We start from the raw sequence: 27872 nt of genomic DNA on the forward strand, positions 1-27872 counted from the left end.
TTTCTTCCTTCCCCAAACAAGAAAAATCCAGGTTGGTTATTTATCCTGCAAAAGCAGAGGGCTTCTAAAATAAACTGTCTTCAGTACTCAGAATTGAATTCATGGCAAAGGGGAGGGGCAGACTGCTGTCTTTAGGCCGATCTGAAACACCTGATGCAGAATTAAGTCGGTGTGAAGTTAGAAATAGCTGTATTACCATTTCAGAACAGTGGCAACAAGGGACCCACAGGTGGTGCTTTTGGTGGGAGACTTCTGGGAAGTAAATGGGAAGCGGGGAGATAAGCCATTTCCATGTGATCTAGAAGATGTTGCCTTCACTACAGTAAAACTTGTGAAAGCAGGAACCCATGTAAGGTGGAAACCTGTCAGAGAAGGAAAACTCATTTTCCACTAAAATGAGCAATAGAAAAGTGGTTAAGACTGCATTCTGTCAAAGGCATCCTGGGTTGGGGCTCACTGGAGTCTCTGCTCTTCCTGAGACCTGGGGTGGGTTCGTTGGGGCCCCGAAAAACAAGGGTGTCCCATTGAGTTCCGGCTCTCACAGGTTTCACTATTACTGTGATTTTATGCAAAAATGTAAACATGGGTAAAACAAATAGTCACTAGAGGAAAGAAAAATCATGTAAACTTAAACAGGATTACAAGCTAACACGATCAAACTTCTTAGGCCTTTACGATTAAAGTAGGGGAAAGAAAAACCTGCCTAAACTCCAGAAACACAGGTTGTGTCTGGAACCTTTCCTGAGTGCAGTGAGCTGGGACAAGTGGGTTTACTGGTCGAGGGAAAGAGGTGGGACAGAAAGTTCCGGTTCAAGGTGCGAAAACACAGGGATTAAGAAGGTGGTTTGTTTTAATGTTTGGTCCTAAGTCACGTCAATATAGCTCTTTTCAGAGGAAAAATCCTGACTCCATCTCGTGGCTGTACGTGCCACACCCAGGTCCGGAGCCAAAGAGCAGCCCAGCTGTGCTCAGAATCCAGTGGCTACCACACAGGGACCTTCCTTCCCTTATAAAGTACCTGAGCAGAGCTGCCATGCCTTGGAGTACTGGACCTGTCTGTCCCCAAAGGGCTGGAGACAGGAGCTTTGGAGGAGGGTCAGCCCAGGAGGCCACAGGCAGGCCCCAGCCCATGGGCACAGCAGCATGATGGCTGGGGCCCAGAGCTTGGCCCTGCGACCCCACCCCAGGTCGCAGGGACAGCAGGGGCCCCAAGGACCCCACCCCAGGTCGCATGGACAGCAGGGGCCCCAGGGACCCCGCCCCAGGTCGCAGGGACAGCAGGGGCCCCAGGGACCCCGCCCCAGGTCGCAGGGACAGCAGGGGCCCCAGGGACCCCGCCCCAGGTCGCAGGGACAGCAGGGGCCCCAGGGACCCCGCCCCAGGTCGCAGGGACAGCAGGGGCCCCAGGGACCCCACCCCAGGTCGCAGGGACAGCAGGGGCCTCAGTGGCCCCTGCCAGGTTGCAGGGAGAGCTGGGGCCCCAGTGACCCCACCCTAGGTCATGGGAACAGCAGAGGCAACCTGGCCAAGAACCAGATTTGTGCCTTCTCTGCAGGACAGACAAACAGATCCTATATCCCAAATTCAGGAGCTGCTGGGAAGTCCTGAAGTCCTTGTGCAGTGGGGTCAGAATCTGGATCACTGTCTGGGGTCATCCGGGCAGCCTTTCCTCCTTTTTCACGGGTCCCTGGTGAGGGCTGCAGGGAGCCCAGGCGTACGGACGGCATCACCGGTTTGCCTCACCACAGAGGTTCTGCAGAGAAGGGAAGCAGATGAGTGTTCACCACACGTGCTGCCCCCAGGTGAGCTGGGACCACCTGGGGCAGGCCAGATCACTGCAATGTCCTTAGAGACTTCAGGAAGACATCACAGCTGAGAGCACTCAGGTAGGTCCTGGTGCGGGGATCTCAAAGCATGCTACCTGTTAGGGAGTGAACATTATGCTGCAGTCCTAACCCCTGGTACCTGTGAAGGTAACCTTGTTTGGAAATAGGGTCTTTGAAGATGTCATCAGTAAAGTTAACATGAGGTCATACCAGACTATGGAGGGTCCTAATTCAATTACAATGGTGTCCAATAAAAGAGAAAACACACAGAGACACAGACAGGTTAACATGAGGTCATACCAGAGTATAGAGGGTCCTAATCCAATCACAGTGGTGTCCTCTAAAAGAGGAAAGACACAGAGACATGGACAGGGAAGCTGGCCATGCAAAGATGCACCCACAAGCCAAGGAACACCTGGGGCCAGCAGGAGCTGGGCAAGACGAGGATCTCCCCCTGAGCCCGCAAACCAAGCATGGCCCTGCTGACACCTTGATTTCAGACTTCTGGCTTCCAGAACTGCAAGAGAATATATGTCTGTGGTTTAAAGTCACCCGCTAACACAGCAGCCAGCTCCTCTTGGCAGCTAAGGTGTACATGGACATGGATTTTTGTCATAATATTCATGACCATGACTAGCTTGAGATGGCATTAATTAAAAACAAGAGTAAAAAAACATAACTAGCCTGAGATGGCATTAATTAAAAACAAGAGTAGATTTTAAAAAGTGAGTCCACTTGAAATTAAAAGTATGAGGCAAATCCTAGTACAGGTGGTCTAGAGAGAGCAGACAACGAGGGTGTGGTGGGTGGGGTTGGCAGCACACAAAAATGGCAACCACCTTTGTAGAGGAGCCTCACATCGACCAGGCCCCAGGCTCAGAGTCCCCCTCATGGGTGCAGAAGATGCTGACAAATGAGGTAAGGTTCTCAGACCTTCAGGCCTACTGGGAGGCAAGGAGGCGGCCTACCTGTTCATAATCGTCCACGTATTTGTATTTCTTTTCCCGATAGTAGTACCTTTTCTTCATGCAGTAAAGGACTATGATGTCACACAACACTGTTGCCTGAATTGGGCCCAGAGTGAGAAAGAGCCAGAAAGTGTTAGTCCCCATTACCCTGTTGGTGCCCCGTCCCAGGAAGCCTGGAATCTGTACTGGAAAGGAAAGGCACCTCTATCTCGGGAGAAAGCTAGGCCCCGAGGGGCGCAGTCTTGGAAGGGGAAGGGTGGAGGAGGGGATGCGGGTCGTGGGAAACAACTCTAGAACTAGGTGGAATCTAGGGTCTCCTCTCAGTGCTGAGGAGACCCCGGCCCCAGCGGAAGTAAATGTCCAGGCTTAATTACTCACCACACCCAGCAGGGCCAAGCCGGAGCCCACGTTAATCATGGTAGGGATGATGTCAAATTTCCCAGCCTGCAAATGACAAGAGAGAGAAGAAGTTGCGCTAGGGGTCGGCAAGAGCAAATAGAGGGTAGGTAGAGGGCTTGTGCCCCTGGCCTTGGGTGCCAGCAGCGAGGAGTCGGGAGATGCTACCTTCCCAAACACCATGACGTCGAAGCGGATGCCGTAGGCCTTGATGAGGGTGCGGTGCTCTATGCCTGCTGGGTCGTTATAGTACTTGGCAAACCTGGGGGAAGGAGGAGGGGTTAGAGGAACACAGCATGGGCCAGGTGGGATGAGTGGCTGGATTTACTGCTCAGGGTCCCAGCAAATGGAGGTTTGAGCAGAGCTGGTGCTGGCTAAAGATCTGCTCTACCTGCTAGGCAGACTCAGTTTGGTACCCCTGGGTTTCTCCTGCTAAGGTGGGCCATGCAGCAGCAGGACAGGTGGTGTGCGATGCTGGCAGAGGGCACAGGAACAGTTCCCCCCAGTCATCACAACAAGATGGCTCCTATGGCTTAAGCCAGAACCTCCTACCCTGACCATCCTTCCTGATGTGGCTGAGCCACCTGCCCCCTCAGGGATGCCCTGGCCACTAGTAGGGGCAAAACGCCAGCCAGCACAACCTCCAGGACCGCTTGGGGGCACTGCGGTCAGCTACAAAACTCACAGCTTCAGCACCAGACTTTTTTAAAGAACCACTGATCCATCGAGAGATGACTGGATGAACAAAATGTGGTCTATCCAGACAGTGGACCATTATTCTGCCATAAAGAGGAATGAAGCTCTGATACGTGCTACAGTGTGGGCGAACCTCAAGAACATTATGCTGAGTGAAAGAAGCCAGACACAAAAGGGCAGACGTGGTCGGTCTCCATTCGTATGAAATGTCCAGAAGAGGCAAATCTAGAGACAGAAAGTCGATGAGTTGGTTTCTTAGGTCTGAGGGTGGGGTAGGGGGGACAGTAGGGAAGTGAGTTAAATCACAGAGTTTTCTGGGGGTGACAAATGATTTAAAGTTAGTGGTGATGGCAGCACAACTATGCAAACGTACTAAAAAAACATTGACTTATATACTTCAAGTGGGTGGTATGTGAATTATATCTCAATAAAGTTGTTTAAAAAACAGGGAGGGAGGAGAGAACTGTTGAGACATGATACCACGTGCTGCCCTGTGTCCACAGGGAGCCAGCAGTAGCCTACGCCCTAGGCCCGTGACCTATCTGGCTCACATCTGCCATGTTGTGGTCAGCCTAGGGACCTCGGGTGGGGCCAGAGGCTGGGAGACAGTATCCTTCTTGAGGGCCCTACTGCTTCTCTCTGTCCAAGCCAAGCTTGAGGTTCCCCACAGTGGTTTCTACAAGAACTGGGTGACAGTTGAGACGGGGCAACCCAAATCTAACTCCCCTACTAGAAAACCCTATGGGGTAGTTCTCCTCTGTCCTATAGAGTTGCTATGAGTCAGAATCAACTCGACAGCGATGGGTTTGGTTTATTTGGTTTTTGACAAGTATGGCAATACAACAAAGGGCACATGAAAATGTACGCAGCTGCAGATTCTGTCGCCTCAGGGAGTGGCAAATAGGACCCAACCCTGGCACACTTACCAGATTACAAATACGAACTAAGGCTTTTTCCAAGGCTAAAACCCATATCCCCTGCACCCTGGAATTCTGGGGTAGGCTCAGTCATCCACAAACCAATCCCTGGACCAGGTGACAGGGGCCTTTGGACTGGAGGAGCACAAGATCATTGCATGATCAAAATTAATGACCAGCCTGGCTGAGGCTGCCCCAAGAAAGCTAAAGCCATCAGCCCCTCAAAAATCAACTGGAAGTTCCTCAAAAAGTTTAACAGAACTACCATATGACCCAGCAGTTCCACTCCTAAGTATGTGCTCAAGAGACTTGAAAGCGGGGACTCAAGCAGATATTTGTACACCAATGTGCACTGTAGCACTATTCTCAAGAGCCAAAACATGGAAACAGCCCAAGAGTCTGTCAGCAGATAAATGGATAAACAAAATGTGGAGTATCTGGACAATGGAATATTGCTCAGCCATAAGAAGGAATGAAGTCCTGACACATGCTAAATATGGGTAAACTTCAAAAATGTTATGCTGAGTGAAGTAAGTCACACATAAAAGGACAGATATTTTAGGATCCCACTTAATATGAAATATTTCAAAGAGGCAAATCTATAGAGACAGAAAATAGATTCGGTGTCACCAGGGGCTGGGGGAAGAGGGTCGTTGTTGCTGTTAGTTGCCATCGAGTCAATTCTGACTCATGGTGGCTCCATATGCGCAGAGTAGAACTGCTCTGTAGGATTTTCAAGGCTGTGACCCTTCAGAGGCAGATCGCTATGCCTGTCTTCCAAGCAGTGGGTTCAAACCATCAACCTTTTGGCTAGTAGTTGAGCGCTTAACTGTTTGAAGGGTGTTCTAGAAATAGACAGAGGCAGGGCCAAGATGATGGAGTAGTCAAATGCTTCTGGTGGTCCCTCTTACAACAAAGACCCAAAAAAGCAAGTGCATTGATTATATATGACAATCTAGGAGCCCTGAACATCAAACGCAAAGTTGAAGAATCAGACTAAGCAACAGGGAGAGAGAAAGATGGTTCAAAAGCAGTGAGTAGTTGCCAGACCTGACCCAGTGGGAACTGGCACCGCACAGGCTGGATCTGCTGGTGCTAACGCGGTGAAACAAGCAACAGCATTTGGGACATGTTTTCCACATCGAGAGAGACTGAGCAGTGAAGAGTTCACTCATGCCTCCAGAATCAGTGAAAAGCAGCGTTATTGGCATAAGATAAGTACTTGCATCTAATCTACCACTCAAACCAAAAAACACCCGTTTGGAAAAAACTCTCTCCCACTTAACTGACCCCTGCTCCACACCAGCCCCAAGCCAGGCTCAGTGATAGCCACTTTCCCTGGGCTGGAATTAAGACCTGTTGTGTACCCTGAGCCATCCTCCCAGCCTTGGAAAAGGAACAAATTAACAGGGAAAAAATAATCTGCTGCTCCCCTAAGCTGGGAACTCAGGGCAGAAGTAGCTCCTTTGCCTACGCACAGGCATAAGCGATCCACGGACTTTGAATGCCTTTCACCTAGTCACAGCCACCCGCCAACACCTGCATAGACCTGTGTGGGCCCATTTCAACAGCATAGACCCTCATTAGCACAGTACAACAGGGTATATACCTGAAGTCTAACTTCAACTCTTTCAGCTATATGGTGGAAAGGCAGGTTCGTGACGTTTGACACTGCTCTGCCTATTAAGTAGGGTCCTCACCTACCCACATCAGGGGCCTGAGGACTGGTGACTTCACCCACGCCACCTAGCCACCCTTGGCAGGGGTCCAAGGATAACTGGTGCTTCCCAGTCCTTATGGCCAACAGCCTTGGGTGCCCATTGTCGGGCTGCAAAACCCAGCCACCTAGACACTCTAGGGAACAGGGACACGCTTTCCTCACAGAAACTCAGGGGCAGTTGTCAATCCCCTGCCTTGCTCAGCACATGGCCCCCCTACTGCAGCCAGATACCTTTGCCTACACCAATCATTTCTGCTTGTCTAAGACTGTAGGTGAGAGCCTGCAACACGCACTTGGTGAGTGACTACCTGGATACCTGAGCTGAATCCATACAAGAAAAGTAAATGGACTCCTGGGTTTATATACCTAGTAACTGCCCTAACCACCTGGTGACAGGACATTAGAGCTTCAAAGGCGCCAATAATCAAACTAGCTCACTCGAGCAGCCTACTTGGGCATATCAAACCAAAACAAGAAGCTGGGACACTATAAGCAAACATAAAATAAAGAAAACACAATAACTTATTGATGGCTGGGAGACAACAGTCAATATCAAATCATATAGGCAGACCATGACGGCTTCAGCAAGCTCCCAAAACAAAGAATCAAGAAATCTTCTGGATGAAGAAAACTTCCTGGAACTACCCGAGGTAGTATACAAAAGATTAATATACAGAACTCTTCAAAAGATGAGGAAGAAGATCAGGCAAAAAGCAGAAAAAGCCAAGGAAGGTACAGACACAGCATTAGAGAAACTTAAGATTAGACAAGAGCATAATGACAAAATATAATAGGCTGCAAGAATCCATAGAGAGACAGCAAACAGAAATTCAGAAGATTAACAATAAAATTGCAGAATTAGAGAACTCAATAGAAAGTCATAGGAGCAGAATTGAGGACATGGAAGTCAGAATTAGTGAGATTGAAGATAAAGCACTTGACACCAACTATTTGAGGTAAAAATCAGATAAAAGAATTAAAAAAAAAATGAAGAAACCCTAAGAATTATGTGGGACTCTATCAAGAGAAATAACCTATGAGTGATTGGAATACCAGAACAGTGGGGGGATAACAGAAAATTGAGAGACTTGTTCAAGATTTGTTGGCAGAAAACTTCCCTGACACCATGAAAGATGAGAAGATATCTATCCAAGATGTTCATCGAACCCCGCACAAGGTAGATACCCAAAAAGTCACCAAGACATATTATAATCAAACTTGCCAAAATCAAAGATAAAGAGAGAATTTTAAGAGTGGCTACGGATAAACGAAAAGTCACCTACAAAAGAGAGTCAATAAAAATAAGCTCAGACTACTTGGCAGAAACCATGCAGGCAAGAAGGCAATGGGATGACCTATATAAAGCCTTGAAAGAAAAAAATTGCCAGCCAAGAATTACATATCCAGCAAAACTGTCTCTCAAATATGAAGGTGAAATTAGGACATTTCCAGATAAACAGAAGTTTAGGGAATTGGCAAAAACCAAACCCAAATTGCAAGAAATACTATAGGGAGTCCTTCAGTTAGAAAATCGATAACATCAGATAACAGCCCCAGGCTAGAACACAGGAGAGAAATAGGTAGTGGTGATTGCTGCATAATACAGTGAATACAGTTAACGCCAGTGACTTGTACACTTAAAAATGGTTAAAATTGCAAATTTTATGTTATAAATTAAAAAAAAAAGGCACCTGCCCTCAGCTGCTCTGGGTGTATGGACTCTGCCAATGACCTCAATCTGTTTCCTCAGGTAGGAGAGGGCAGGGAGGGCTCTCACAGGCCAGGATGCCACAGGTGCCAGCCCCTGCTCAGGACTCCCTGGCAGATGTCCTTCTGCACTTGGACATGAAAGGGGAGCCTTGCCCTTGGCGGTGCTGCCAAGAGCTGGTCTTGGGGGGCCTGGGTGCCAGCACTGGGAAGAAAACCAGTCATAGCCACCCACCAACACCTAAGAAACAGGCCCTGCATTTGCTCCCACCTGAAGTTGTAGCCGGGAGACACGTTGTGTTCAGTGTCACGGTTGTCGAGGCGACGGAAGGAGTACCTGGGCAGGCAGAAGGCAGCAGTTCGGTCCAGGTTGCAGTCCCACTTGATCTGGATGCCCATGATGCCACCCTGTGGGTAAGTGGCAGACAGAGAGTGTGACCTCTCAGTACATGTCCCAGCATGAGAGGCGTCAGGCCAGTGAGGTCTGCACCTACCTGCACAGCCATGTCCTGGAAGCTGTGTCCCGCGCTCGCCACGATTTTGCCCAGACGGAAGATGGGGCAGAAGGGGTCTGTTTTAGCGTTGTAAATGCACGATTTGAGGTAGGAGGTGTTGACGGTGGGAAGGATGTTCCTCCTAAAGTCAGGAGGAAGCAGACATAGGAGCAAGGAAAACCTTGGCGAGGAGGAGCCAGGAGCATCTCCAGGATGCCAGGGAACTCACACCTGGCCACCACTTACTTGCTGAAATTAAACTTCGGATACCAGATGTTGTTCTTAACCAAAAGGGTGAAGTTTTCTGCAGCCTTTAAAAAAGCAGGCCTGAAAAAGATTATAACATGTTATTAATAAAAGTATAAATTAAGAGTATAAATATGTGTGTGTATATACATGTGTATATACATAAATATAACACATTGTCATCAAGTCAATTCCAACTATAGGATGGAGTAGAACTGCCCTAGTGGCACAACGGTTAAAGCAATCGATTGCTAATCAAAAGGTCAGCGGTTTGAAACCACCACACATAGCTCCATGGGAAAAAGATGTGGCAGTCTGCTTCCATAGAGATTTACAGCCTTGGAAACTCTATGGAGTCACTGTGAGTCGGAATTGACTTGACGGCGGTGGGTTTTATATCCACGCACACGCCTTCTACCTACATAATATTTTTAAAAAACACATGGACGTGTCTTATGATGTTATTTGTCAAGAAAAAAGTCTACCATTGCTAGCACTTTCTACTGTCCTGCGCTTGAATACTAGGTCAAGAGAAGAAACTTGTAACCAAGCCTTCTGGTTTCTTCCTCACATGGGAGGACAGGGCCCTGCACCAGGGCCAGTAAAAAATACCAATCGCTATCAAGCCAATTCCAACTCATAGCGACCTTATAGGACAGAGTAGAACTGCCCCACAGGGTTTCCAAGGAGTGCCTGGTGGATTGGAACTGCTGACCTTTTGGTTAGCAGCCAAGTTCTTAACCACTCCACCACCAGGGCTCCAGTTCACCAGGGCAGTGAAATTTAAGAACCTGAGGAACCGCTACTGTGGGGGCATCTTTTGGCCTCACTGGAATGCATTCAGCCAAAGGCCTGCCGTTGCTTTTCAGGACTTGCCCCCAGGCAGGTGTGCTCAGGGCAGTAAGAGACAGATCTAGTTTTACAAGTCTAAACAGGTGATTTTCACCTGCAGGGATTCTGACCTCTCCTGAAAAGTACACAAAAAGCCCCCGCTTCTTGGAGGAGGTACCACCTCAGCTCCTGGCTGCTCCGTGTTGCATCTGCCTCTGAGGGCACCCTACTTCTTTTGTGGGTGTCTACGGGTAAATCTGACACTCGATTGACCCCTCTGTTGAAGAATTTGCTGGATCCAGGTGGGATCTTTGACGTTATAAACAACACGACCCATAGTCTTCCTGACCCTGGGACAAGGGCAAGACAAAGGACAAGCAAGGCAAAGTCCACCCCTACCCACAGCGATGGGCTCAGGGGTGTGGTTGGCAATGTGATGACAGACAGGTCTAGAATCCATGGACAATCTGGAAGAGAGACTCTGCTTAGGGGGGAATGGAAGGCCAGAGCTGCCCCCTGGACTCTTCCCTGGGTCCTGCCAACATGGAGGGAAGCAGAGCCAAGAGGGGGAGACCCTGGCACTGTTCCTGGAGTTCCGGATCTAGCTGCGATCTTTTTTGTTAGCTGAACCAGTAAACTGCCGCTGCTGTGTGTGTGCACACACGTGTATGCATACAAGTGCAAATATATGCATGTGTGTGCAGGCATGTACGCATACGCATTCCTCTGTGTCTGTATGTGCACTGAGGACACTGGGGACTGTTTCCTGTCAGCTCTCTGCAGCTGACAGTCCTAAGAGCCAATTAAGCGGCCTGCACATCATCACGTGTAACAAGCCCACAGCCACCTTGCTTCTCCTCGTCACCGCGCAGTGGCTGAGAACCACTGCTCCTGAGAGGCTCCAATCCACACAGATACTAGGAGCCCAGGCTTAACTCCCCACCACCACCCCTAAGCCTGAGACCCTCCATTTATGGCAGGTCATCCCCCACAGGACTCACTTGGGGACATAGGTATCATTCTCCAGGGGGCACCAGGCTGCCACTTCACACGTCTTCGTGGTCCTGTTGAACGGCACACACCTTCCTGTTGCAACTCCTACAGGGACAGGGGACACAGGTCCACGGGGGTCTCTCCTGTTCTCTGCCTTTGCGGGGGTGGCACCTTCCTCAGGTAGAGAGGAGAACCGCACTCCCTACAGTCACTCAAGGCATTCCCACTCTGGGTGGAGACTGTCCAGAAATTGGAACTGGAGGACAATGGTTGCCTGAGTCCCACGCACATTGCTGCCAATTTCAGGGCCCAGGTCAAGCCAAGCCACAAGATAAAGAAAGACCAGGGGGCTCCCATGACAGAGGTGGACACAGAGAGGGCTTTGGGGCCCCAATCCTGACATCAGGCTCACCAGGGGCCACGTGAAGGCATTGGGGAGTTTGTCCCTGAGATTTCTCTATCAGAGAAGACCCCTGGGGGCTGACCTGTCTTATCAGAGGCCTCCCTCCCCAGGCTAAGTTTCTGCTCCAGACTGCGTGGCGTGTGCCCCTACCGTTGCTGTGGGTGCCTGCAGAGCCCGCAATGCAGTTGGCATCTGATTGACACACAGTGGTTTTACCTGGAATCTGGAAAAAGAGGAACAAGTGAGAACAAGTTCCACAGGGCCCAGCCCCTCACACAGCTGGACAGGCGCAGAGAGGGCACCCCAGCCTCTTCCCCGAGAAGCCGCCTACCTCAGGACAGACGCCCTGGGTCTGGTTCATGGTGAGGATCATGTTGGTCATGATAAAGATGGAGTTTTCCTCCTGCAGAGCAGGGCGAGAAGGAGGCACCGCTGTGTGATTCCTCAGGAGAGTTGAACAATAGCCGCTGAGAAAGTCCGACATTTATGTAATAGGAGAGTGTTTTCCCTTCTCCCACGTGCCACGCACAATTTAGACAACTAAACCTATTGTCCTCCTCTTGTCTATAAGAGTCTCTAACTTAATTGAAAACAGGGCCTCCAACAGATAACTGTACAGTGTGGTTAGGCACTCAGCTCACAGCAGCACCATTCTCAATTGCCCAAAGGTAGAAATAACCCAAGTGTCCATCAACGGATGAATGGATAAGCAAAATGTGGTCTATACATACAATGGAGTATTATTTAGCCATAAAAAGGAATGAAGTTCTGTTACACGCTACCACGTGGACGAACCTGGAAAACATCATGCTGAGTGAATGAAGCCAGTCACAAAGGACCACATATCGTCTAACTGCATTTATATGAAACATCCAGAATAGGCAGACACAGAAAATAGATTAACGGTTGCTTAGATTTTTTTTTAGTGCTGTAGGGGTAGGGAGTGGGGTGGAAAGGGGAGTCATTGTTCATGGGCATGGGGTTTCCTTCTGAGGTAATGAAACTGCTTTGGAACTAGACAGCAGAGTTGGGTCCACAACACTGTGAGTGCACTAAATGCCACTGAACTCTTCACTTTACGGTGGCTCATTTCATGTCACGTGGATTTCACCTCGATTAAAAAAAACTGAGCCTGTAACCTGAACTGTTCGTCAGTAAAGCCTTCACTTGTTGATGGAGGAAGAGCCGATGACCATGGAAAACATCCTCTGCAACCAGGTTACCTCCAAGGAGTAAAAACACGAGGCCTCAAAGGTCTCATATTTGGCTGGTTTTCTTTCCTAACAGGAATTACAAAAGAAGAGTCTCAAGCAGACTCCACCAGGGCCACGAATCATTTCTCCTTCTGGGAAGATTCTGTTTTCTCCTAGTAAGTATGAAGGTGCCAAAGGATTGATTTAGAGTTTCCAGAGGGCAATTCAATTGGGATGAGACTGAAGAACTCAAATAATGACCTCCCAATATGAGGAATAAAGGATAGAAATCAAGCCTGTTGCCGTCGAGTCAATTCCAACTCACAGCAACCCTATAGGACACCGGAGAATTGCCCCATAGGGTTCCCAGCGCTATAATCTTTACCGAAGCAGACTGCCACATATTTTCTCCCGTGGAGTGGCTGGTGGGTTTGAACCTCCAACTTTTGCTTAGCAGCTGAGTGCTTAACCACTGTGCCGCTAGGGCTCCTTAATGACCTCTCAATATAAGGAATAAAGGACAACGACCCCCAAAATTCAAGATGAGCCCTCATTTTAAAACGCGACATCAGAAGTGTTCTTCTAGCATTTCATGTTCCCGTGAAGGGCAGAGTCAGGAGCCGTCTGGGAATCAGAGTAACTCTGGGATCAGAGAGTCTGTAGACATCCCCACCCCCAGGTCTGACAAGATGGCAGAAGCCCTGGGAACAGCTGGCATCCTTCAGAGAAAGGCCTATAACAAACCACAATGGAAATGGCCACAAGATGAGGCATGAGAATATGGCATGGGGCCAGAATCTCTTTCCTAACACCCCGTCATGTTCCCAGGTGTTCAGTTAGCAAATGCACTCCCTACTTGGTGCTTCTAGAAGGCTGCTCCTAAGGTTCTCTTGAGTTAGACCCCAACAGTTCAGTATGGTCTACTTTCTGTCTCCTATCTCTAAAGCTTGTGGGGATTTTCAGTATGGAGATGAGCCAAGTAGATGTTTGGTTTCCAAACACAGAGACAGAAGGACATTGGTAAAGCTTATGAAGAGCCTCTGGAGCTCACCCGGCCCCAGCTCAGCTCCGCTACTGAAGGCAGAGTTGCCGGATATTGCTTTCCACTGATAGTCAGAGCGGGAGGAGGGAAGAGGGCTCCTATCCTTCCTTGGCTCAAGTAAACATCCAGTTGCCATCAAGTTGATTCTGACTCATGGCGACCCCATGTGTGTCAGAGTGAAATTGTGCTCCATAGTTTTCAGTGGCTGATTTTTTTCAGAAGCAGATCACCAGGCCTGTCTTTCAAGGTACCTTTGGGTGAACTTGAACCTCCAACCTTTCAGTTAGCAGCCCAGTGCACTAATAGCCAAGTGTTAATTGTTTGCATCACCCAAGGACTCCCAAATAAACATACTGAACATGATATTCTGAGGGCCAGCCAGGACAAGGCCAGGCCTGCACATGAAACAATGGTCTCTGCTGAGACAGGGCCATGCCAACAGGACCACCCAGGGCCAGCCAGCCAGCAACCCCTGTTCCATTTGATTTTACCTCATTAGCTTTCTCTTCTCTCTGGGCTCCTCCCAGAACTTTCTCTTGAGAAATCAGGGGGATGTGAACTCACATGAAGCAAGAGTTTCTTAAGTCCTTGCCTTCCTTCACAGAGCTCTGAGCCAAGAGATGGCTCAGTCCCCCATCTGGTCACCCTGTTACCCTAGCACATAAACGATCTGGAGGGGTATGTCTGGGTTGCCCATGTAAACATTGTCACCATGGCTACAGAGAGTCAATATTTAACTTGGAGCTTTGCGGATTAACAGACTTGAGATTGGGAGGCCGCATCTCACTATTTCTTCTTTCCCTTTGTTCCTGATGGAATCCTACCTGGGAATGTTTGTTTCTCAGTTTAGCTTTTGGGCTTTAATTGCTGCTAGCATTTTCACATTGTCTGAAGAGATGTACCTTGCGGATTTACAACAATTCAAAAAAAAAAAAAGAAAAAAAAACCTGTTGCCATCGATTCCGACTCATAACGACCATACAGGACAGACTAGAACTGTCCCATGGGTTTCCAAGGCTGTAATCTTTACAGTAGGAGACCATCAGATCCTTCTCCAACGGAGCGGCTGGTGGGTTCAAACCACCGACCTTTTGGTTAGCAGCTGAGCAGTTAACCGCTGCAACACCAGAGCTCCTTTTATAATACTAAAGCAAATACAGAATGTGGAAAGGGGCTGATATTGCCACTCGAACTTCTCCCAGGATTTAACACCTTTGCCTCCTTGTCTTTCAAGGCTAGAGACAGATCGCTGCCCAACCAGAAAGCTTCCCGTTTTTAACCCAGCCATGCTCCAGAGCTGAAGAACCATAGCTGACTGAGTATTACCTGTGAGACCCTAAGCCCAGAACACATGGGTTTGCACTGGTTTCTTGGACTAAAGCCATTCATGCTGGGCATCGGTGATGTTAGAATTTTGGCAGTCATTAGTCAGTGTGCCAAGTCAGTACAGAGAAAGGACCTAACTAAGGGCCTTAATTAGACACAAGTCCTGATGGAAGTCATACCTGAGCTGGAATTACATAGTCGGCCACATCCCAGATCCGGAATCCAAGTTCAGAGGTGTTGGTCACAGCCACGCCCTTGGCCTTGATAGTAACTGAGCTGACCACGGAGTCAGTTTCCTGGTAGCCCTTCTCCCACACAAATACCCACCTGCAAAATGAAAGAGACCTCTTAAATTGCCATTAGGATTAGGTGACTTTGAACTGATGCCAGGGAGCTTGTTAGGCAGAAGCTGAAAGTTCACTGTTTACTAATTATGTGACTTTGTAAAAGCTGCTTAACTTCTGGGGGCTCCGTTTCCACTTTTGCAAAATGATAAACTCAAAAAACCCAACTGGTTGTGGTCAAGTCAATTCTGACTCATAGCGACCCTACAGAACAGAGCAGAACTGCCCTATAAGGCTGTAATCTTTACAGAGAGCCCTGGTGGCACACTGGCTTAAAAACTTGGCTGCTAGCCAAAAAGTCAGCAGTTCAAATCCACCAGCAGCTCCTTGGGAATCCTATTTTTTTTTTTTTTTTAAATCTTCACAGAAGCAAACTGCCAGGTCTTTTCTCCTGAGGCTGGTGGGTTTGAACCTCCAACCTTTCAACCACCACTGCTCCTTCAATATGGGGAGCACCTAGCAGAGTGCCTGTTGGAAACATGAGATGGTACAGGTAAAGCTGTTAGCACTGTCACGGGTACAAAGAAAATGCTCCAGGGATGCTGTTTTTATTATTAGATATCTGAGCACTTCCAATGCACTGTGACCCGCGGGGATCACCAAGAGGTACTAAAAATTATGATGAAAGGAGTTACCATTTGAGTGTTTAATCTCTGTTTATTAATTTAATCCTGACCACTTTATGAGGTTGTTGTCATTGGGTGCCATCAAGTCAATTCCAGCTCAGAGCGACCCCATCTGACAGAGTAGAACGGCCCTGTAGGGTTTTCCAGGCTGTAATCTTTACAGGAGCAGATTGCCAGGTCTTTCTCTTGCAGAGCTGGATGGGTTCAAACCACCAACTTTTTCTGGTTAGCAGCCAAGTGCTCAACCCTTGCGCCACAGGCCTCTTTACTACATGAGGTAGGAATGATTATTATCTCCGTTTTATAGAGGAGGACAGGGAGACAGAGAGGTTAAGTAATTTGCCCATGGTCACTTTTTTCACACAGCTAGGGAGTGTCAAAGCCAGGATATGAACTCAGGCCTTCTGCCTCTGAAACTTACTCTCTTGCTCGCTATGTTATACTCACAAGAAAAGTGGATCCCAACTTTCAAGGAATTTTTATAATAATTTCTTACTTATTCTCCAAGAATTCATGTACACTTGTGTCCTCTGAAATAAGGACCAAACTACCACCCTGAATAATTAAAAATATAAAGGCATGAGCACATACTGATTAGGACAGTGGAGCACAGACTGGAGCCAAAAGCTCTGGGTTCATGGCTCAGCTCCACCACTCACTAGGCATAACTCTGGGCAAGTTTAACCTGTCTTTGCCTCAGTTTTTCCCATCTACAAAACGGGAATGATAAAAGGCCTTCACGGGGATTGTACTGCCGTGAAATGACATAATGCATGTCAAAGGCTTAGAACATAGTGAGCATTTAAAGAATGTTAAACTTTGCTGGCGCTGCTGATACCAGCTTGAGAAAGCCCATTGTTAATTTTTCAGGAATTTGCAGGTCACACCTTGATATGGATTGAATTGCATCTCCAAAAAAGATATGTTGAAGCCCTAACCCCTGGAACCTGTGAACATACTGTGTTTGGAAAATAGTCTTCAAAGATGTTATCAGTTAACAAGAAGTCATAGCTGGGTAGGGTGGCTCCTAATCTTTTATGACTGGTGTCCTCATGAAAACAAGGAGCCCTGGTTGTACAGTGGCTAAAGCACTCAGCTGCTAACAGAAAGGTTGGCGATTTGAACCTACCAGGTGCTCTGCAGGAGAAAGATGTGGTATTCTGTTTTCATAAAGCCTGTAGCTTTGGCATAACAAAATGTATTAAGAAAACGTTCTGCATCCCACTTTGGTGAGAGGTATCTAGGGTCTTAAAAGCTAGCAAGTGGCCATCTAAGATGCATCAATTGGTCTCAACCCACCTGGAGCAAAGGAGAATGAAGGACACCAAAGACACAAGGTAATTATGAGCCAAGAGACAGAAAGGGCCACACAAACCTGAGACTGCATCAGTCTGAGAATGGAAGAACTAGATGGTGCCTGGCTACCACTCATCACTGCCCTGACAGGGAACAAAACAGAGAACCCCTGATGGAGCAGGAGAACAGTGGGATGAAGGTCTCGAATTCTTGTAAGAAGACCAGGCTTAGTGGTCTGACTGAGACTAGGGGAACCCTGGAGGTCATGGTCTCCGGACCCTCTGTTGGCCCAAGATTGGAACCATTCCTGAAGCCAACTCTTCAGACAGGGATTGGACTGGACTATAAGATAGATAATGATACTGGTGAGGAGTGAGCTTCTTGGCTCAAGTAGACACATGAGACTGTGTGGGCAGCTCCTGTCTGGAGGGGAGATAAGAAGGCAGAGGGGCACAGGAGCTGGTTCAATGGACATGGGGAATACAGGGTGGAGAGGACAAATGTGCTGTCTCATTACGAGGAGAGCAGCTAGGAATACATAGCAAAGTGTGTATAACTTTTTGTATGAGAGACTGACTTGATTTGTAAACTTTCACTTAAAGTGCAATAAATAAATAAAAAGATTACAGCCTTGGAAACCCTATGGGGTAGTTCTACTCTGTCCTATAGGGTCTCTGTGAGTCGGAATCGGCTTGACGGCAATGATTTTGTTTTTTTTATGGATCCTTATAAAAGAGGAGAAGAGACACAGAGAGAACACCATGTGACACTGTAGCTGCACACCAAGGACCAACTAGGGTTACTAGAAGGTGGGAGAGGCAAGAAAGGACCTTTCCCTAGAGCCTTCAGAGAGACAGTGGCCCTGCCAATACCCTGAATTTAGATGTCTAGCCTCCAGGACTGTGAGACAAATCTCTGATGTTTTAAACAACTGACTTTGTGGTACTTTGTTAGGGCAGCCCTAGGAAACTGATATACTGCCGGTAACTTGACATCAGCCATGGTGGGAGTATTTATACCACAAAAATGGGCCAGTGCTACAAGTCAGGGTTCCTCCCCACCACAGCTATTGTTAAACAACTACCAGCAATTATGATTATTTCTAGAGTCAAGACATATTAACATTTCCCTCCCCTTCTTATAAGCTCTAGAAGCTGACACTTCAGAAATTCACTGGTTTTGGTTACTTATTTATGGGTTTGTCTGATCTGAGCAGTCCCCAAATTCACTGCCCATCCTAGAGATGGACCTTCCCCCTGGAAAGTCCTCTTCTTTAGGGCTTCTTGGAATTAAGCTGCAATATAAGCTTAGGGCAGGTAGGTCACTATTACTTTACCACCCAGGACGGCGAGTTGCTAAATCAGAGAAAAATGGTTTCACATCAGTCACCACCATGTGATTAGCCATTTCCTCATCACGCACTGATAACTGAGCATTACAGCAACTGGCATGTTTGGTCACTTGTTGAGGAAAGGCTCCTGTGGGTCACTGTGGGAGAAATAAACCAAAAAACCAAAAAAAAAAAAAAAAACCCATTGCCGTCAAGTCAATTCTGATTCATACCAAGATGAATCGGATCAGGAAATTGAGAGTTAAAAAAAAAGAAAACTCCTTAATTATTCAGACCCTTAGTCAGTTTTGACCGTAGCAAGACAGGTAAAAGCAAAATATTTGCTGCTTAAAAAATCCTCATGATCAAGGTAATGAACATTTGGTAAGGAACTCTATCATCTGTGCCGCCCAACAGAAATATAATGCAAGCCACATATGTAATTCATAGCTTTACAGTAGTCATGTAAGAAGCCCTAGTGGCACAATGGTTAAACACTTGGCTGCTAGCTGCAAGGTTGGAGGTACGAGTCCACCCAGAGGTGCCTCGGAAGAAAAGCCTGGCAATTCATTTCCAAAAAGCCAGCCATTACAAACTCCATGGAGCACAGTTCTTTTTACTCCGACACACAAGGGGTCGCCGTGAGTTGGAGTCCACTGAATGGCAACTGGTAGTGAGTCTCAAAATTTAAGGGTACATCACAATTGTTGGAATGTGAGAGAGGGAATGGGGGAAGAGTGGGTGATGGTGGTACTACCTCATTCTTGAGACTTAATGAATCCAAATCTGGGACTGGTACTGATGTAGAGGTCATACCTGGAAAGCCATAGCCCGGACTATTGTCAGTACCTACTGCTGCTGCATACTGCAGGTGAATTCCCTGCAGCCATGTTAACAGATTCCAAGTCCCACCCAGGCGTATGAATCAGAAACTCCAAGGAGACGCCTGGCGATCTGTTATTTTTATACAATTCCTCAGGTGAATTTCTCCTGATTAGGTAAGTTCAGGAAACACTAGGTCAGTGCTTTCCAAACTTGGCTGCACATCGAAATCACCTGGGGAGTTGGTCATCCTTCGGACCAATGAAATCAGAAGGTTTAGCAATGGGAGCCAGCAATCAGTGGTTCCAATGTGCAAAGTACAAAGTGTGGGGACCACTGCGCTAGGTCTTTTAAAAAAGAGCAGCAAATGAGCAGGTACACCTGCCAGCTCAGCAGCTGCAGACACAACAGTCAGGTGACCCTTTAAAGCGGGCCCAGTTGGTGAGGTCATTTCCTTCTCTTTCCAGTTTCATTACATTGTAACGTACTCATTCGATCAAAATCCAGCATTTAGTGAGGCCTCAAAGTGGCAGAGGAGTCTCTGGTGGGTGCAAACAGTTAACAAGCTCAGCTGCCAACCGAAAGGTTGGAGGTTCAAGTCCACTGACAGGTGCTTTGGAAGAAAGACCTGGTGTCTACTTCTGAAAAACCTGCCATTGAAAGCCCTATGGAGTTCTACTCTGACACTCATGGGTCCCCATGAGTTGGAACAGACTTGAGGACAATTGGCTTGTAAGGTGGTAGGGTACCTATAAGCCTTTGCATAGAGCAGGTGGAGCGATGAGGCTAAGGCAGGTCCACATACCAAAACTCCAACAACCCCACAAAACAAAGTGAACTTTCAACACGATATGCACATAACTAGGTGGCTGACTAAGAGCAGAGAACTTTTTGCAAGCCTGCTTTCTTCACTATCTGAGTGACCACATGGTGCTCTGAGGAAAGGCACGGAAACCACAGACCCAACAGAAAATAAGTGGAAATCCCAAAGCTTTGAATTCTGTCAGCAGATCTTCAGATTGGACTTGAAGAGCCAAGATTGAGACGTTTAGGGCAAGGCGCCCCACGGCCAAGGGGGATCACAGAGCAACTCAGAAGGTCAGGAAGCAGGAAAGGCAAGCGTGAAGGGCTAGCCAGGCTCTGGCCATTACGACACAGCAGGGAAGCGGCCCTCCGGCCCCGGAACCCTGGCACCGAGCCCGTTCTCCCCGCCTCCCGCGGCGGGGGCACAGCTGCAGCCACCCGGGCCCGCAGGTGGGTGTCACCAGGTGGAACCCCACCTGGAGGGCGCCCGCGGGTTCACCCGAGGCCCCGGGCCACCAAGAGCAGGTGCGCCCGCCCCAGGCGGGGGTCGGCCGCGGTCCCTCGGGCCCCGGGGCGCCGGGCTCACCCGATGACGTAGGCCAGGATGAGCAGCTGCACGGCGCGGTTCATCAGCCCCACTTTACGGCTGCGGATGAGCACGATGCGCGGCGTGTCGTACTCGAACAGGAAGCCCGCCAGGACCGCGCAGCAGCCCGCCATGGCGCGCGCTCCCCGCCGCCACCGCCGGCCCGGCTTCGCACGCCGCGCTCTGCGCTCTGGGGCCGCCGCCGCGTCCCCGCCCCGAACCCCGCCCGCCCGGCCGCCCGCGGCGCCGCCTTTAAGGGAGGCCCGGAGGGAGGCGGTGCGTGCTGGGGAGGAGCCCGGGCGAGGCGTGACCTCCCCTGGGGAAGGAGAGCCCCCCTCGGGGGTGCCGGGGCGGAAGCATGGCCCTGTGAGTGACCTCCCCCTCGGGAACGTGTGACCCCCTCAGGGGGGGCCTCGAAGAATGACCCTCTCAGGGACCTCTTTCTCAGGGACAAGTGACCCCCCTCCAGGGGGACCGTGAAGAACGACCCTCTCAGTGACCTCTTTCTTAGGAACGTGTGACCCCTTCAGGGGGGCCTCGAAGAATGACCCTCTCAGGGACCTCTTTCTCAGGAATGAGTGACCCCCTCAGGGGGGCCTCGAAGAATGACCCTCTCAGGGACCTCTTTCTCAGGGACAAGTGACCCCCCTCCAGGGGGACCGTGAAGAACGACCCTCTCAGTGACCTCTTTCTTAGGAACGTGTGACCCCTTCAGGGGGGCCTCGAAGAATGACCCTCTCAGGGACCTCTTTCTCAGGAATGAGTGACCCCCTCAGGGGGGCCTCGAAGAATGACTCTCTCAGGGACCTTCTTCTCAGGGACAAGTGACCCCCCTCCAGGGAGACCGTGAAGAATGACCCTCTTAGTGACGTCCACTTCGGGAAAGAGCAACCCCCTTTGGGGAACTAGAAGTACAAGTGACCCCTCAGGACGTCCAAACTTGTACTGGCTCTACGTGGGAGAGGAGGTGGCAGCAGCACCTTCTCAAACTGGGGAAAAAATTAAATTATCAGGTGTCCTAGGAGCCCTTGGCCGTGGCCACACATCCTACCAAATACACTACTCCAATTTCTTTGTCACAGGCCAGAGAGGAAGGAGCCATGGCAAAGTGAGGGGGTGGTGTTTCTGTGACCATCCTTTCAACTGCCGACGTTTTATCACAACTTTAGGGAGAATTGGAAAATAGAGGGAAAGTGAAGAAACATCACCCCACCATTTGAACACAGTTTTTCACATGTTTGTTCATCCTCTTCAGATATGTTTTCGTGGATAGGTTTTATAAGGAGTCCTTATGGTGCAGTGGTTAAAGCACTTGGCTGCTAAACAAATAGTTGGTGGTTTAAACCTACCAGTTGCTCCTTGGGGGAAAATGTGGAACCCTGCTTTGGTAAAGATTTACAGTCTTGAAAACACTACGGAGCAGTTCTGTTCTGTCCTATAGAGTCACTGTGGGTTAGAATTGACAGCAGTGGGTTTTAATAAGGACCCTCCGTGTTCCAGGCACTGTCCAGTGAACAGAACCATCAAAACTTCCTGCCTGCATGGAGTAGAAATTCTAGCAGGTAATCATCATTTTTAATGTTCTCGGAGAATATGCCATGATTTCCCTCACTATAATGGCTTCTAATGCATGGATCCTATGTGTGATCTTTAACAGGTAGTTTTATTTCATCATCTAGATATGATTCCTAAGCCACAACTCGTTTTTTTTCCCCGCAAATATAATGAGGTAAATAATAAGAGAATTTACAGAAAACAGCAGCGTTTGCCTATAGAGATGGAATTGAGTTAGAGTGAAGGAACAGAGCTGCCACCTGTCACAGTCCAAACTGGTCCTAGGAAAAGGTAACAGGTTAAGTGGAATTTTAATCTTTCATTCGACAGGTATTTACTGAACTACTGTTGTGTGGTTGGCAGTGTTCTTGGAGCTGAGAATACAGAGAATAGACATGAAACGTCTCTGCCAATAGAGAGCCTGAATCAACTGAGGGTTTATATTTTTTGTAGAAAAGGTAAACTTGAAATCATACAAGCAAACCCAGTTGCTAGAGCCTCATTAGAAAGGGACCTAAAAGTGTTTTCCTTAAGAATCAAAACCTATTCTCAAGCCCTCATTAACGTTTATTCTGTAGTAATGAATTGGTCCCAGTCTTACAAGTCTTGAATTGAAATGATTTGCTTGCATATTGGAATGAAGTTAGTTGAATGTAGAAATACAAGTTTTCCTAAATTTCTATTTGGTAACCTATCCTTAGGCCCAGAGAGGTTGATTCTGAAAAATGATTAGGATAAAAAAAAATGTCATTTCATTTACATTCTTGTCCTTTGTGTACGTTCTTTTGTAAACAGCTTTGTTGTTGTTGTTAGGTGCCATAAGTCGGTTCCAACTCATAGCGACCCTGTAGGACAGAGTAGAATTGCCCACTAGGGTTTCTAAGGAGTGGCTGGTGGATTTGAACTGCTGACCTTTTATCGAGGTATAATTAACATAAAATAAACTGCACATATTTATAGTGTACAGTTCGATAATATACATAATTTGACAGATGTACAGTATACACCCATGAAACCATCGCCACAATCAAGATAGTGAATATAATCAATGTACTAGCCAGAATAATCTTAGTATTATATAAGGTAAAAATAAGTGCTGATTATAGTTTGGGGTTTCTAAATATGCACATCTTAATCACATGTGGTTGATTTTTTGTTGTGTGCTTGACTGGGTGTGGCCAGTTATTAATCGACCTTGGGAATTTTGTTGAAAAACAAACAGTATTTGTGACAAAGGTGCCAAGACCATTCAATAGGGAAAAAAACTGTCTTTTCAACAAATAGTGCTGAGACAACTGTATTGTTGTTAGGTGCCATCGAGTCGGTTCCGACTCATAGTGACCCCCTGTACAACAGAACCAAACACTGCCCAGTCCTGCGCTATCCTCACAATCGTTATGCTTGAGCCCATTGTTGCAGCCACTGTGTCAATCCATCTCATTGAGGGTCTTCCTCTTTTTTGTTGGCCCTGTACTTTACCAAGCATGATGTCCTTGTAGGGACTGATCCCTCCTGACAACATGTCCAAAGTATGTGAGACATAGTCTTGCCATCCTTGCTTCTAAGGAGCATTCTGGCTGTACTTCTTCCAAGACAGATTTGTTTGTTCTTTTGGCAGTCTATGGTATATTCAGTATTCTTTGCCAACACCATGATTCAAAAGCGTCAATTCTTCTTCGGTCTTCCTTATTCATTCTCCAGCTTTCGCGTGCATATGGTGCTGTGCATGCAGGACAACTGTATAGCCACATGCAAAAAAATGAAGTTGGAACCTAAATGCACACCATATACAAAAATAAACTGAACCAAAGCCCTAAAAGTAAGAGCTAAAACTATAAAACTCTTAAAAGGAAACATAGGTGTAAAACTTGATAATGTTGGATTAGGCAATGGTTTCTTAGCTGTGACATGTGAAGCAGAATTAACCAGAGAAAAAAATATACAAATTGGACTTTATCAACATTAAAAAGTTTTGTGCTTCAAAGGACAGTATCAAGAAAGTGAAAAGACAACCCATAGAATGGGAGAAAATATTGGCAAATCATTATCTGCTAAGAGTCTAGTATCCAGTATATTAAAGCAAAAACAAAAAAACCTTATAATTCAAATTAAAAGTTAAATAATCCAATTTAAAAATGGACAAAGGATTTGAATACACACTTCTCCAAAGAAGATATACAAATGGCTGCCATGTGATTACTTACTTTTGTGTATGGCCTTCCTAGCCATGGTCTTGTAACTCCTACCAAGGTGATTAGACAGGACTGTGTGATAGGGTAATTGTGACCTACCAAGGGGATTCATCAGTTTTGCCTTTAAAGAGAGCCAATTCCGGAGCAGAGAGGAGGAGCCCATCACCAGCAAAGAAGGAAAGACCAACAGGAGAGATACAGCAGCAGAGAACTGGCAGCAGGAGACCCGCGTGGTGGGGTTCCTGGCCCACAGAGAGCACTTATTAATGAAGATCAAAGACCACAGCCTTCAATGTGGATTGCACCTCAACACAAAACAGAAATTCTTACAACTGGACCAATAAGCAACATCATGATGATAAATGGAGAAAAGATTGAAGCTCTCAAGGATTTCATTTTACTTGGATCCACAGTTAACACCCATAGAAGCAGCAGTCAGGAAATCAAATGACACATTGCATCGGGCAGATCCGCTGCAAAAGATCTCTTTTAAGTGTTGAAAAGAAAGATATTATCTGGAAGACTAAGATGTGCCTTACCCAAGCCATGGTGTTTTCAGTCGCCTCATATGCATGTGAAAGCTGGATGATGAATAAGGAAGACCAAAGAAGAATTGACGCCTTTAAATTGTGGTGTTGACAAAGAATATTGAACATACCATGGACTGCCAAAGAATGAACAAATCTGTCTTGGAAGAAGTACAAGAATGTTCCTTAGAAGCCAGGATGGTGAGACTACATCTCACATAATTTGGACATGTTATCAGGAGGGATCAGTCCCTGAAGAAGGACCCCATGCTTGGTAAAGTAGAGGGTCAGTGAAAAAGAGGAAGACCTTCAACGATCAAATTGACACAGTGGCTGCAACAATGGGCTCAAGCGTAACAATGATTGTGAGGATGGCACTGAACTGGGCAGTGTTTCGTTCTGTTGTTCATGGGCTTGCTATGATTCTGAACCAGCTCAAGGGGACCTGAGGACAACAGCATTTATCGAGTGCTTACTCTGTGCCAACTATTGGGCTAAGTGCCTTACATGTACGCTCATAACATTTACTACCCAAAACAACCCTTGGACACAAACCAGGTTCATAAGGATTAGATAAGCTGCCTGGGTGCCACTGAGCCAGTAAGTGGCAGAGCCAGGATTTGAACTCAGGAGGTCTGTTTCCAGGGTCCAAACTCTTCCCCACTGCATCGCTGTGCTGGAGTAGGTATGTTAGTGACACAAACCTAAAATGAGCTCCTTGCCATTCAGGAGTTTATTGTTTGCTGGTGAAAATATGATATGACATGATAGATACGATGTGATTGATCTGATACAACTGATATAGTAATGTGATGTATTAAATGGGGCCCTGGTGGCACAACGGTTGAGTGTTTGGCTGCTAACCAAAAGCCTGGCAGTTCAAATCTATCAGCTGCTCCTTGGAAACCCCATGGGGCAGTTATATTCTTGTCCTATAGGGTCAATATCAGTTGGAATCAATTCAACAGCAGTGGGTTTGGTTTTTTTTTTTTTAATGTATTAATACAATAAGATAAATACATTGTTAGTCGCTGTTGAGTTGGATCTGACTCAGTGACACTATGTATAACAGAATGAAACATTGCCCAGTCCTGTGCCATCTTTGTGATCATTGGTATGTTTGAGTCCATTGTTGCAGCTATTTTTACACATGTACTACTTGGATGCTCATGTGAGGGCCGCTCTAGGGCAGGTATCGAGAGGAAATGCAAGGCAGTAAGGTACGCCCTTTTAAATATTAGTGATCCTGCCAAATTGTTCTAGACAGGCTTAGATAAGCCCATGTTTGAGTTGGCCCTTATCCAGGTCTGTCAAGTATGGTATTCTTTGGTTAAAATATCCAGTCAGCATGGACTGCCTCCTTCACAGATTCCTAAGGACAAAGGCTCATGTGACCTTGATAATTTAATAAAAGGAATTAAGGATGTTAGACATACAAAACCTTTTCTACAGATCATCATTTATTTTGGAAACATGATTCATAAGCCTTTCAGAATGGAAAACAGGAAGTTGAAAGATCACAGTAAAAGTATAAGAAGACCATGGTGTCTAAATGTATTCAAAAGAGAGTAGAAGGAATTGAGTCGGTACATTTCAGGGATTCTCAGACAGATAGATGCATGTGATTAAATTCAGGTTAAAAAACACAAAAGCAGCAGAAAGTGAAGCCAGGCCCCGGTGCGTTCACATGGATGAGTTGAATAAATGGGAGTGGTGGTCACAGTTCTTTGTTGGCTCTGGTAGGCATGACTTTTGTGCAGACAACAACTTTGTGCCTTCCAAGACTGACAGGGTAGAAGCCAAGCTAAGCTTCTTATCTTTGAGGTTGGCCCAAAATTATGGTGTGTTTGAATCAACTCCTCTTTATCCCATTGATGAAGGAGGGATTCTTGCTCTAGGGTTATGGGGATGGCTGAACACATGACACCTAACACTGAGCAAATGAGAGTGACAGCAGTGTATTAGTCACATATACTCACAGCCCGGGGAGGAGGACACCACACGCCACACAGAGCCACATGGTGGTGGCACTTGGGAGCAGAGTGAACAGCCAGGGGTTGTGGGAGGCAAGCTTTGTAGTAACAAGTGGGTGAGGTGCCCCCTGGTTCTCATGGGAGGGAGGATGTGGCTGGCTTGTTTGAATAAATTCCACAGGCAGGCCAAGAATTGAAACTCGCTATTCAGGGTCGTGATGAGTTGGAATCGACTCCATGGCAATGGGTTTGGTTTGGTTAATTTAAGGATAAACAGGAACAGCATTTGGTCCATTTGATAAGGAGGGTTGTTTAGCTAGGGGACCTTGTCCATGGGAGTAGAGTGGAAAGTGGACCCAGCATTTAGCTTATTGGAGGCCCTCCCCATTTTACCAGCAGTCTTGTGTTAAAAAGAAATAAAATTTCCACAATATTAAATTTGTGTGCAAACTCAAAAGCTTTATTTTTCAATTCATGAACCAGGGAACATCTGGTCTGGAAGTCAGACAAGAGTTCCAAACTCAGTAAAGCAGAAGGGTTTTGTGGGCACAGACACACAGGAACGTGAAGGCTGTGCTTCTGGATTGACGGGTGGTCATTTTCTTTCCTTACTTGAGATTAAGGGGAAATTTTGAACTAGGTTAAATTGACCAGGCAAGTCCTAATTGGCTAGCTTAGCTTTCTGTTTCCGGAAGAGTCAATTGATTGACTTGGGTTTCTGCTTCTGGGAAATAAAACTTGCTTAGGATTCGTTTGCTGATGTGGGGCTCAGCACAAGTGACTCCATGCTGAGCCTAGTATAGTCAAGTTAACACACGGCAACACATAATATCAGGCCTTAGTTTTAGGCCTTACACCACAGGGTGGCATCTCAGTAGGCTGTCGACTGACCTTCATCTCCAGACTCATTACACTCCTGCCCTTGACCTGAAGCTCAACAAGAGATTTCATCCCCACCAGTTTGGGCTGGTAGATGATCTCAAAATTGAGGCGTACCAAAACTTTTCCTTCTCTTGCTGCCAGTCTTTTTATGACTTCCCAGGAGGAAGAGGATGAGAGA

General features: G+C 47.2%; 1 protein-coding gene and 1 long non-coding RNA gene across 2 annotated transcripts in view; one reads left to right on the forward strand and one right to left on the reverse strand.

Annotated features, from left to right (window-relative positions):
• Positions 1-20764, reverse strand: P2RX4 (purinergic receptor P2X 4). Its single transcript, XM_049865280.1, has 12 exons — positions 20567-20764; positions 14938-15085; positions 11529-11600; positions 11348-11420; positions 10803-10899; positions 8971-9051; positions 8725-8866; positions 8502-8638; positions 3359-3452; positions 3173-3238; positions 2795-2890; positions 1-1753 (listed from the first exon to the last, which is right to left on the reverse strand). The coding sequence occupies exons 1-12, from the start codon at positions 20698-20700 to the stop codon at positions 1727-1729; spliced, it is 1167 nt and encodes a 388-aa protein (XP_049721237.1). The 5' UTR covers positions 20701-20764; the 3' UTR covers positions 1-1726.
• Positions 20685-27872, forward strand: part of LOC126065369 (uncharacterized) — a 14239-nt gene continuing 7051 nt past the window's right edge. Inside the window, exon 1 of the long non-coding RNA XR_007514845.1 lies at positions 20685-22128. This is a non-coding gene — a long non-coding RNA (uncharacterized LOC126065369). The remainder of the gene's footprint in view (positions 22129-27872) is intronic.

This window comes from Elephas maximus, chromosome 22, assembly GCF_024166365.1.
Source record: "Elephas maximus indicus isolate mEleMax1 chromosome 22, mEleMax1 primary haplotype, whole genome shotgun sequence".
NCBI classification, from domain to species: Eukaryota; Metazoa; Chordata; class Mammalia; order Proboscidea; family Elephantidae; genus Elephas; species Elephas maximus.